Here is a 12535-nt window from a genome sequence, read left to right as displayed (position 1 = left end):
TAGCAATAGCCTACATTACCCAGAAGCCTGCTGTCTGTTATGTATCCATGTCACTTCCTGTTCAACAATTTGTGTTACACATTCCTAGACACCATCACATAGTCAGGGGGATGATACTCATTGGCCTAAAAGTCTGGAAATCCCCCTTGTTCAATCCCTGAGGCTGACTTCCTAAAACACACACATAAAATCCTGGTTTTGGGGGCAATGTTCAGTATGTTAAAAAAATAATACAAAGCCCTAAAGTGCCTTACAGTATGCTGTTGTCATCACATAGCCACTGTATATCACTTTTGGACTGTTTCTGGTTCAGTTTGGCCCTGCTAAAAATGACTTTTCACCTGTTGCAGCAACCACTTACTGAACATAAGTTCCGTGAATGTCTGAAAAACAGGGAAGTACCATCATTGCTACATGCTCTTCAACTTTTACAATCTGTTTATCATTCAGTTTGTTGCAATTAGTATGTGTTGTCAGTGACCCACTCGACTCCACCCCTGCCAACCTAGGGTCATATGACTCTGTGACACCATTCACAATTCACAAGAAGTTAAGACACAGCTACGTTAAATAATATCTCAGAGAGGCAGGACTAACTTGATTTCACAGACTAGTAGACACACTACGCACCAGCAGTGTAACTATGGGCCTGGTAGATGTTATTAACTACGCACACGCACACACACACACACACACACACTTATGCATACAAATACATGCACATACCCATACACACACTTGTTTTAGGACACAACCTGACTGAAGCTCATAGAGGCTTAGCAAACAAACTGCTAGCCAAGCTTAAAATAAAGAGACACATTCCTGCGGGGGAAACACGCATATACATTCGCACACTAGATCAGACATCCTTGTGATCACTCACACACACACACACACACACACACACTCATATCTTCCCACTGGCACATGTGGACAGGCACGGCCAGGCCCTCAGTCTAGACAAGAGGCAGAGAAGAAGAGGAGAGAAAATAGGGGGTAGTGAGGAGGGGAGTAGTAGAAGAAGAGAGGTACTGGATTTACTTACCCCGTTTCTGGAGCCATCCCTCTCTAACGATGGTGACATCGCTCATGGTTCCTTCACGCCGAGTCTGATGCCGCTACACGCCTGCTCCACAGAGAGAGAGCGGGAGGAGGGGAGGAGAGGAGGAGAGGAGAGAAAGAGAGGGAGAGGAGGAGAGGAGGAGGAGAGGGGGGGGCCGGCTCTCCCAGCCTCCGCGTCACTCTCCCTCCCTTCCTTTCCCGTTCACCCTCGTTCGCGCAGTCTCCCTCTCAGACGCACACACACACAAACACCGTGTGTGTTTGTGTGTAAGCGTGTGTGTCGTTTTGCTTCCTGTTGTGGCTTATCTCCCTGCCTCCCTCCCTTCTTCGTCTTCTTCTCCCCCTCCTCCTCCACCTCCTCCTTTTCCTCTCTCGTTCCCTCTCCAGACCTTCCTCCTCACCAGCAGTGACTCAGCCTGGAAGGAAGTGAAAGGAGAAAAAAAAGAAATAAAAAGATTTATTTTTCTCCTCCTCTGCTGCTCCCTCTCTCCCTTCTTCCCCTCCAAATCCCTTTCATACAATCTGACAAGACAAACAACTAGTTATTGTGAGGAGAAACGCTCCCTCCAATCTCCCTCCACCCAGTTCCTCTTTCTGTCGCTAACACTCTCACTGATAAACAGGAAGAATTATTGCAGAGCTCTTGATGAAGCAACTGAACTGACCTTGATTGCCAAACAAATATCCCTGAGCTATACCTCTCATTCATTCAGAGATCCTTTTTGTTCTGGTGAGCAGGATGTGCTGTGTGCAAAAGACCTTTCTACCTTTCTCGCTGAATTTCTGCATGTCAAAGTATTTTTTCAACATGTGTGTTTGTAGACTGAATTGTCTGTCTATATGTAGGAGGTGGAAGAGCATCTCAGGACTATGGAGTAGGATTTGGCTATAAATAGCTACAACGGCAGTTAGGGATGCTCTCACACTCTCTTTCTCTCTGCCCAAATCTCTGCGCCTCTCTGTCGTCTCACTCCCGCTCTCCCTCCCCTCTCTCTCTCTGCATAGCTGCCGCGTTCACCTCAAATGCTCCCTACTACACTGTATTACACAACGCGTAACAACACTGCCCTGTTCAGCTTGAATGGAGATCAGCACTACGGCGGCTAGGCTAGCAGTCGTAGCCACCTAGCTTCAAATCAGTATTCAGCTCAGCTAGTGTCTGCACTGCTGCCGACACTTGGAGGGACCGCAGCGTCATAACCAAGGCTGGAACAAACCCACAGACGCACTAATGCACACACCCCAGAAGGTGACACAGAGTTTTTTTTTATGTTGAGGCAGCAGAATAGTGACCAATCTGAGACCAGACGAACAAACCCAAGTTAGTACTTCTTGGTCTGGAGGGCTGCTACAATGCTCAGTTAAGGCTTTCAATTAGTTTCCCCTTTTTTAGTTTCCTCAAATTAAAGTTTCACCTTCGCTTAGTTGCCAAAACAATTGTCTTTATTACTAATGACTAATAGGAAATAGGTAGACAGTACAAAGGTTTTAGTAAGCCCAAATTGAGGAGATGTTCATCAAGTTGAATAAGTCAGAACTGCCAACAAATAGTCAGTGGAAAATATTGGATTTCAGTGAAGTTAAAGACTACAACTATATTAGAATTAACACCAAATGGAACAAAGACCACTGATGGTGTTTCTACTGTGCTGTAGTCTTTTTAACCATACAACTACCTCGGGCAGCAACGCCTGAATATGAAATTAATCATCAACAATTAGTTGTTTAAAGCTGCTGTATGCTAGTCTAATTCAATACAAATCTTTATGTCAAATTCTATGAATATCTTCTCACTCTCTGCTAGCTGTACCTTAGCTTTACGTCATTAATAAAAAAATTAAAAAAAAAACTTAAAAAGAGTATTTGCTGGTTATCTAAGATTTATATAATTTGAAATAGGCTCTGGGAATTTGAGAGGGGTGATTTTCACTGACATTTTTAGACCAAATGATTAATGACAAAAATAAATCAATATTAAATGAAAATAACTGTTAGTTGCACCCAGTTATTTTACCACACTGAATTACAGAGAATGTAATTATAAGGGCTGGGTAATCTGACCACAATGTCTCTGAAATGTCTGCTAAACTATCGAAACCTGCCTCCAAACGTCTGATCAGACTCATAATATTGCTTATCATGTTACCAGTTTCAAACTATTACATTTAGGTAAGATTTCTTATACAGCTACAGCTTGTGGTTGGACCACAACTAATAATTGAGATCTTAGGCTTGTAGAAACCACATTTATATTTGATAAACTAAGGTATAAGGTTAAAAAAAAAAAAGTATTGTTTCTGTATTGATAACAAAACTGAATTAGAAAATAATTTTTAAAAAGCCCTAGTTGTAACATCCAAGGTGATCAAACCTTTTTATAGGCACTGCACAATTCTGGATTAAGCTTTAGGACTACAGTGTAATTCAATTAAGCTTCGGTTAGCTTTAACTTTAATCTGGACAAGCATGGCGAAAGGAGACGAGAGGAGCTGAATGTCCAGACCGTGGCAGCCCCCTTTCACCAGGGTGCTATGTGGATACCTAGTGCAATGATGAACCAATCATGCCAGGGGAAGCACCCGCCAGACAAGATTTATTTCATGATATTTCATTCCAGGGGCAACAACGAGGACAAAAACATGACAAGGAAAAGACGATATGGGGGGTGGAGGGTGGGGGGTGACAGGAAATGGAGACAGAAATTGAGACAGACAGAGAAACAGACAGAGACAGAGAGATAGAAACTGCAGGCAAAAACCAGACAGTCAGCTACTCCACCATTAATCAGTCTGAATGTGTCAAGCAACACTGCAAGGCAATAAAGGATTGCAACTGGAAAAACTAATACAATCCAAACACAGCTCTGACACCCATTAAACATGACCAGTACTTTGCTATATTTACATTTAACACAAGCTTTTGTTACACTGCTCAACTTATCTTTTTTGGTCTCTGCTAATGTTACAGTGGTAAAGAGGAGCAAAACCTTATCTTAAAAAAGGACCACACCTTTCTCAACCATTCTCAAAGGTAAGATTGCTGAATGTTTTGATTGATATCCTCCATGCCCACAGACTCTTGCATTCAAAACAGTACTGCTTCAAAACAATACACTGCCTGGAACTGCATTAGTGCATATTATATAACTTTGACATACAGTAAAGAGAGCAGAAGTATTCACTGTGTTGCATTTCCTGTATCAAGTGTATGCAGATTTTATATAGTACTACCATCATGAACTGAAACCTAGCAGGTTGAGAATCAATTTATAAACCTATGGTATGCTTAGTAAAGTTTCACACTTTATAGAATGAGCTAAATCATGCAAAATTATTGGTGTGGCTCTTTAATACAGAACATGTACAAGAGCAGGACACATTTGCAGATACGTCTGTGTTCCTGCCGGCCTCCTGTCAGAACAGCACACCTAATCACACCTCACTTCACCCCTCCTCACCCTAAACTGTGGCCTCATACAAACCCTGACTGACATCAGCAGCAGTGAGTCCACAATCGTCTTCCTGAAGTTCAAGACAGCCTTTGGCAGGACCTCAAGTGTTAAAACACAGTATGTGTTTCAACCATGTTAGCATTCAAGTCCATTCTTTTCCTTTTTATGCACCTAAATTCAGTGATTGCGTACTGGGCTGTCAGCACTGCCAAAATGCAGGTGACCACGCAGTAGTACAGTTGCTGATGGACAACAGGAACTGTGCTGTTCACATGTTGCTTTCACTACCAGTCTGTCAACAAGACAAGGTGTAAGAGTAGAGGTGAAATGGTTGGTCAATGAATCAGTTAGTCAACTTTCACTGAAAAACATTTGCTACTTTTCTTGGATACCTTACTTTAAAAAAATATAAACTTTTTTTTCTACAAACCTTTTTCATTTTACAAATGGGATAAGGTAATAGTCTGATCAAACATGTAAACAACATTACAAAACCACACATTCAATGCTGTTAGAAGTAAACAGTTTTCAATACTCCCAGGGGTACTTTCCTAGGGGTTATCAAAGTCAGATAAAGCTTGGAAAAAGACAGCCCCAAACCCCCCTTGCATAGTTTTATTCAATTCCTGGACACCTACGGGATCATTATCATGTTATTTGATCCCATAGACACTCTATGAGCCAAGATAGCCTGTCCTAAGACATTTATTAGTGTCTGATTCTGGGAAAGACAGTAAACTTCCCCAAAAACTACTATATCTCTGAACTATCTCTTTAACCAAATCACACACATTTCGGCTGGTCTATGTGATCTCCTTTTTTCACTTCCATTCACTGAGCCTCCCCTAAAACAGTTTGGTGCCCCCCTGTGAGGCCCTGCTACCACACTGAAAAGCTCTGCTCTATATTGTATTCTAGTGGTATGGACATATCAGGCTCCAAAAAAATAGGGTACTGAAGTGCAACAACCAGCTGTCCCGGAGTCTTGACATTGATGCAGCAGCAGCACCATAAACACGATCCCCATTAGTACAATCAAATATATCATTCTCTGCCATGAATGTTATGTGAGATACCCTCTTAAATCATACCATTCAAGCCAGGCCTAGTTTGCATGTCTCTCCCTACTGCAGCTATGAAAATTAACATGATATTCAGTTGCCTCGAACATTAAGGACATCATTTTAGTGATGTTGTAATGTAATGTTGTTTGTCAGGCTGAAACATTGCTCCTGTGCAGACCATGAATGAGGACACACAGCACTGCATCATCTACGTCACGGTGCAAAACGTCTGTGAAACTGACGCATGTTGCATGCAGCACAGCAGAAAAAGGCATGCATGTTAAACCTAAAAAAAACACTACTAAAACACTACTTTTTCCGGTGAACGACATTATGCATGTTCGAGACAGGGACGCAGATTATGCTACTTCTCAACACAAGTCGTCAGCTGTAAGCATCATTCCCGACAAACACGGGACCGCCCCCACTTTGCTAACGTTATCACAACATAAACACACATTATTTAGCTAGCTTTAGCAGGTTTAGCAGTCATGCTCATTGGCTAGTAACTAACAGTATTACCTGTAGCGGCAGGTGTTCTGGTATTCCCGTGCACCTGCTGTTCATAAACCGCCCTGGTTATTTTCTTTCCTCCCTTCTTCTGAGTGAGTAAGTCAGTAACGTTAACGTAAAGCTATGCTGGACTGCAAGCCAAGCTAAACCGCTAGTCAACGGTCGCTGTCAACGTGACGAGTCGGGGAAAAAATAATCGTTTACAGCAAACATAACGTATCTAACGGATTTCCCACAAGCCACGACGGTTACCGCAGCCAACGGTTGTTTTGACTTTCAGGAAAGCTCGTGACGTCACCCAGAGAAACGGTAACCCCCTGCTCTCGCGCACAGGCGTGCGTACACTCACACACACACATCCTACCGTTTCGCCTCGTCCTCCCGTTTTCGGTTTTAACGGTTTCAGCTCGGCGTCTAGTTCTCCTCCACTGTGGAGCTCTCTCATCATCCCATTCCAACATCCCGTGTGTCTCTGCCGGCTAATAAGCCAACCATCGCGAGACTCAGCCGGTGCTAAGCATGGTGCTAAGACCCACTGTTTATCAAACGAGAGGCCTTAACTGGGTCTGGTTCTTTTGTACAGTCTGTGGTCTGTTCCTGTAGTTACACTAAAACAGTGATGGGTCATTCAGTGGAGGTTTGTGGACGGCGGTGATGGAATAAGAAACACAATAAAGCCAAATGGCTTTTTTCCATTGTAGTCCTGAGTCTATGATTCATCTTTAAAAAAGACAATTGCCAATATCTTCAGCTATTTGTGGTCCGATAAATGCCAACGTCTTTTAATCTCCACACCCTAAGTAAGAGTTGGCACATTTAAGATCAAACCGTTTTTTGCCGTTCAAAGTGATTTTTTTTTTATGTTCAAGGATTCCTGATTCTTGTGTCTGAACAATTACAGACAGGTTTGAGAAAATCGTACGCATGTGTTAGTGCTTTAGGAAGTTACAATATGAGGCTATACTGTTAGCATGACGTTACCCTTGAACTGCTGGATGACAGAATTTTGTTAAAATGGCAGGGATGGGATAATTTGAGCCAAAAGACCTGGATGAGTCAGTGTTGAGCCAGCTATTTTACTGTAATTTTACATTGCATTTTTATGCATCACCGAAATAATGTGACATTATGCATTTTAGACCAGAAACCATCATGTCATACTTCTATAAATGCAACACAGGCAGGCTTCACAACTCCTCTTGTGGATTTGGACAGAGTAGTGGGAGACGTACAAAAATGTGAAGTCCATTCATCAGGTGGCACAAGACATAAGGATAAACAGGATGGCTTTAAAGCGATACATTGATATGAAACAACTAAGAGACATAGTTGCAATGTGTCACTATCTAAATGCAACTGAATGTTGGGACCTGGTGTTTGAGTTTGCATGATAAAATGCCATTGATGTCACCAACCCCAATGTGGCTCCACTTATCCTCTCCCTTGGCTCAACTTACCCCTCATATGGGGCAATTTCATAGACTGTATATGGGCAATTTGAGCCAAGAGTCCACTTTTTTTGGAAAGCCATATTGTGAAAACAGTTTATTTTAGATCCAAATTGATTATTCCCAGGGATGCACCACATCCTAAATTATAAGTACATATTTTAGATGAAGACCTTACTGTCATGTCCTCACTTTAATGACACCTCAAGTAAAAACTGGCTCAACTCACCCCACTCTCTCACTACTGAACACACCGTGACTAGTAAACTTACTTTTAGTCTGATTTGTAGCCAAAAAAACATGTATTTCATATGCTAAAATTGGAAAAAATTATTTTTAATTAGATAATTAATTAGTTAATTGGATGTGATGCAGCACTCTTTACAATAAGCTTTTACAAATTTTCATATTTTACCTGTATGTGAAGCAGTATAGAAACTGAACTGTGTAACAGTCTCTACTCAACAGCTGATCAGTCAAGTGTAAACCAAAATGGTCAGTTGACATTTAAGGCTTTGATTGTTGATACAATGCATTTTTAGAATTCTTGTGCAGGTTGTTTCAAGCCAGCGGGGTCAGCTGCAATTTTATATAGTACTTTGAGGATGATGCATCAGAGTAAATTTAAAATTAGAATCCTAATTTGTTGACATTCTGGCACGACACCCTCCCTCATCTGTTCTCTCTTTTCTCCTCTCTGTCTCCCCAGATGGTGTGTCGTGTGGAGCTGGGCAGCAGTGGCAGAGCATATAGGTATGGGACTATGGCTGGGCACAGAGTGCAGACACAGGTGGAGCTAGCATGTGAGATAATATATGTGTGTACTGTTCTGGCCTCTCTTAACACACATACACATATTGCCATCAGCTGGCCTTTTGCTCACAGCCCTGTGTGCAGAGGGGGAGTTTGGGAGGAAACCAGCAGCCAGGGAAGGTGTGTGTGGTGTGTGTTTGTGTGTGTGAATGTGTGTGTGTGTGTGTGTGTGTGTGTGTGAGAATGTGTGTGTGTGTGTGTGTGTGTGTGTGTGTGTGTGTGTGTGTGTGTGTGTGTGTGTGTGTGTGTGTGTGTGTGTGTGCAGGGGAGGCAATGGAGGTGGGGGTCATGGAGGTGGGGGTAAAGAGACAGCTTGAAAAGAAATAATGCAACACAGGGGAGCCCTTCTGTTGCCATTGCTGTGGCCAGACGTGTCCATGTGACACACACACACACACACACACACACACACACACACACACACACACACAACAACAACAAACAACTTAGAGTCAGTCATCAACTTCAACTGCACTCTCAAAACATGACAGGAGAAATTACCAACATAAGGTTTATATTATTATGGTCACATTTGAAGCATATGCACTTAAGATAACTTAAAGTGGAAATCTTAGTTTTCCATGTTAGCATGCTAACATTTGCTGAATAGCACTAAACACAGTACAGCTGAGGTGGATGTCATTAGTTCTGCAGGTAAAAGTATTTGACAAATTTGTATTTTGTTCTGATGATGGCACTAGATATAAAATTAAGTTTTTACATTTAATTCTGAGGAAGACGAATCGCTGCACCACATTTCATGACAATCCGATCCAACAGTTGTTTAGGCATTTCAGTTAAAACCACAACCTCATGGAAGAGCTAGTGGAAAAAGCAGACAATAATCAGAATCATTAGGATATGTTGTCTGTGAAACATGAACTTGTGTACAAAATCCATCATGTAGCCTATATTCCAATATTTCACAGGATTAGTGAAAACTCTGAACGACTGGAGGAGAAGTCAGAGGATCACAAAAATAATTAGGATCGATCATCTTGGCACCATGTCTGACCAACGTCTGTACAACATTTCATGGCAATCCATCCAGTAATAAAAAACAGACAGACCAACATTGACCAACATATTAATAATATTCTGTGGGGAAATGCAGCCACTGACTAAAAAGTGATAATGTTTTAAGTAGGTTTTAGTAAGTAAGTTTTTTTAAAAGCATCTTTCAAATCATTTTTAAAAAGCTAAATGTAGATTTGAAGAGCATGGACTGTAATATTGTAATACTATCACATGGCAGTAAAAGTTCAAAATGACAGAGAGAATAAAATGCAACTAGGACTTAATACAGCATATGAACACACATATTTCATAGGATGTGTGCTGTATGAACCAACATATAAATACTTTAGTTTCATTTCAGTGTATTGACACAGATATGTTATTCTCTACATGACCTCTATTTCAAAGGAACTTTGATAAACAGTGACCTTATAATCAGTGCACTAGTCTATTTTCTGGGTTCCCTGGAGGCATCATTATGCATATATCTTTGCAGTGGAAGAGTGAGTCTGTCCAGTCAGTCAGATCAGCTGTAAAAGAACAACATTTTAAGGTGGGATCCTCTTGGTATGTTTTGCTCATCAGTGCGTGATTTCACACACAAGTGCACCACATGATGTATGTTTGTGAACTTCAGGCATGTTTTCATGTGTGTGTATAAATGGTACATGTGTTCGTAAGAGAGTGAGCGAGAGAGAAAAGTTCTAAACAGTACATCATAGGTGATGTGAAATGTGTGGTAGAGTACATGTAAGAATATTGTATATTAAGTAATACTAAGGATGTGAGTGTACATCCAGCGGGTGGACAAAACAGACACAGCGGCTACGTGAGGTTGTGCCCAGCAAGGTAAACAGTAATGTAACCCCAACACCTTCTCCATCACAATGCTAACAAGCTTACAATGACAGTGCTAACATAATTACGGGATATAATATTCACCATCTTAGTTTAGTGTGTTGGCAAGCTAACATTTGCTAATCAACAATCAACAAAGTACACCTGAGGCCGATGGGAATGTCATATGTTTCACAGGTATAAAGAAAAATGTTGGACAAAGTGAAAATTTGTCCTTTTGATGGCACTAGATGAAAAGTTAAGTTATTGGAATTGACCCTGAAGTGGACGAATATCTGTACCAAATTAATGGCAATCCAAAGACAACACCACAAAACAGAGCTTTAAAAATTACAATGGAATTGAACTTGCTCTTCTGACAATCTCGTTTCATCCCCATCTCGTTTTTTTGAAATTATAACCTTCAGAAATACATTTATTATTAATTATTAATTCAAGGCTTTTAAACTAGACTACATGATTTCGACATAATGCGTCTTTTCCATCGGGACCATCCAGACCACTCTGCCATTGGTTCTCACTAAGCTGGAGCCCTGACTCCCTGTGGGTGAGATGGTGCGCATCCGAGTGAATCACACACACATGCACAGACACCCCTGACACTCTGACGTGACACCAGAGTACAGAAGGTCTGTCCAGGTTAAACAGCAAACACACACACAAATCTAAACTTCCAGCTTTCGACTATAACAACATCTCTACCCCCATTCCCATTCCTCCTGTCTCTGCCCTCCTGCCACACATAACCCCCTCCCAATGTTTGTGACTCCCTCCTGCAACACACCCAACGCCGCTCCACCCCTCCATCCCCCCTACCTAAACTCCAGTCCCAACTCCCCAGCTCCCAAAGCCCAGGGAAGCAGCAGCCGTGCTGGCCTGCCCGGCACCCTGTACCTCTTCAGCCCATCCCTGGTCTCTTTGAAGTGGCTTCAGGAGAGAGGTCAGCCTTGCCCCCGAGACCCGCATAGAGGTAGGGACAGCTGCGGTCAGACAGACCCTGTGCAGGGGATACATACACACAAGAACAGGCACACACGCACATACGCATATGCACACACACGAGACAGGACAGAGCAGCTGCAGCCACGGTGTTGAAGGTGTGCTGTACAGCAGGACAGCTTGGGAGCCAGTATGGTCCAGCACGGCTCTGCTCTGTTCTGGGTCACCTATTTTGCACTCAGGTGTAAAATGTAGTCTGCGCAGTAACAGATGACCAGATAAAATTTATATATCTTTAAAGCAGCCTCCAGCCTATAAACTCATCTGTGGCATCATTTCATTGCTCGAAACATCATCAATGAAAAAAAAAAATAGTTTAATAATGCCATCACCATTTTTATGTTACAGTGTAACATTGTCCTGAAAATAATTTAAAATTACATTCATCTATTACTCACTTTTTAGATGACGACCCAGTTTATAATGCGGTAAAATAGCTGGTGGACGTAATAAAAGGAACGCCTAGTGCAACTCCACAAACCACACCTTCACAGATTTCAATTGTATTTAATCTACAACTCTCTGACGCACCTCTCTTCAACAGTAGCTTCGAAAGGGTCTCAGTCATTGCAGGGCTTTGTACTCGATTGCAAAGTAATTCTATTATTGTGTCCTTCCCTATTATGTGATGATGATAGCTCAGCACAGAAACCAATACCAATGCACTTCAGCACCCTGAGTGTGTGTACTGTAGGGAAGCCCGAAAATGAGTTAGTTCCGTAACTATAACTTCTGTAATTTAGACTTTGACGTGGTTAGTTTGTGTGTTAGGATTTTTGTCTGTGCGTACTGGTGCGTATGTGCCTATGTGTGTTTGTTTAATAGCCTGTTTATGTGCTTGTATCCATACATATGTTCACATATTCACATACACATATAAACACCCTGCCCCCCAACCCTCCATCACCCATGTCTAAAACACACACTCGTATTGTTCTCTATTCCCAGCCCCACTTTACACACATGCCTCCCACCCCAGGTTAGAGCAGTCTGGTTTCTCAGGTTGCTCTGCAGTGTGCAGCTGCTCTGGCCAAAAATTAAGCGCTTCAGGCCAGAGGAGTGGGAACAGATTTTGATTAACTTTACAAGAGGAGCAATAATGCGGCAATAACCTCTTCATTAAAGTGATAATCTGTAATCTACAATCGATGTTCACAACCAAAAACAAGAATTTATATTGCCAAAAGGCAGTGACAATAGACCAATGTAAGTACTTTTAAACAGCTCCAGCCCCCCTCGACCCTGTACGCAGGATAAGCGGTTGACGATGGATGGATGGATAGATGGACTTCTTTGTAAGCTCAGTCTGA

The 12535-nt window shown here is 42.0% G+C and overlaps 2 protein-coding genes across 20 annotated transcripts in view; one reads left to right on the top strand and one right to left on the bottom strand.

The window, feature by feature from the left end:
• The window catches only part of akt3a (v-akt murine thymoma viral oncogene homolog 3a), a 59411-nt gene extending 52832 nt beyond the window's left edge, over positions 1-6579 (bottom strand). For 12 of the 17 annotated variants that reach the window (XR_006828380.1, XR_006828381.1, XR_006828367.1 and 9 more), the window contains exons 1-2: positions 6100-6416; positions 1046-1478 (exon numbers count right to left, since the gene is read on the bottom strand). Coding sequence is in view for 2 of the 17 variants with exons in the window: in XM_046070835.1 (XP_045926791.1) it covers positions 1046-1091 (46 nt within the window). In the remaining 15 variants the exon portion in view is untranslated. Of the gene's footprint in view, positions 1-1045; positions 1479-6099; positions 6419-6454 lie in introns of those variants that run through there. The other 5 variants (XR_006828377.1, XR_006828378.1, XR_006828368.1 and 2 more) reach the window with 4 other exon arrangements.
• The window catches only part of zbtb18 (zinc finger and BTB domain containing 18), a 34631-nt gene continuing 28247 nt past the window's right edge, over positions 6152-12535 (top strand). Inside the window, exons 1-2 of one of the 3 annotated variants that reach the window (XR_006828366.1) lie at positions 6152-6399; positions 8248-8291. The gene's annotated coding sequence lies outside the window, so the exon portion shown is untranslated. Of the gene's footprint in view, positions 6400-8247; positions 8329-11130; positions 11197-12535 lie in introns of those variants that run through there. The other 2 variants (XM_046070830.1, XM_046070831.1) reach the window with 2 other exon arrangements.

Source organism: Micropterus dolomieu, linkage group LG15 (genome assembly GCF_021292245.1).
Source record: "Micropterus dolomieu isolate WLL.071019.BEF.003 ecotype Adirondacks linkage group LG15, ASM2129224v1, whole genome shotgun sequence".
NCBI lineage: Eukaryota > Metazoa > Chordata > Actinopteri > Centrarchiformes > Centrarchidae > Micropterus > Micropterus dolomieu.
Note: the sequence above shows the minus strand (reverse complement) of the source record. Positions and strands in the feature narration are given on the sequence as shown.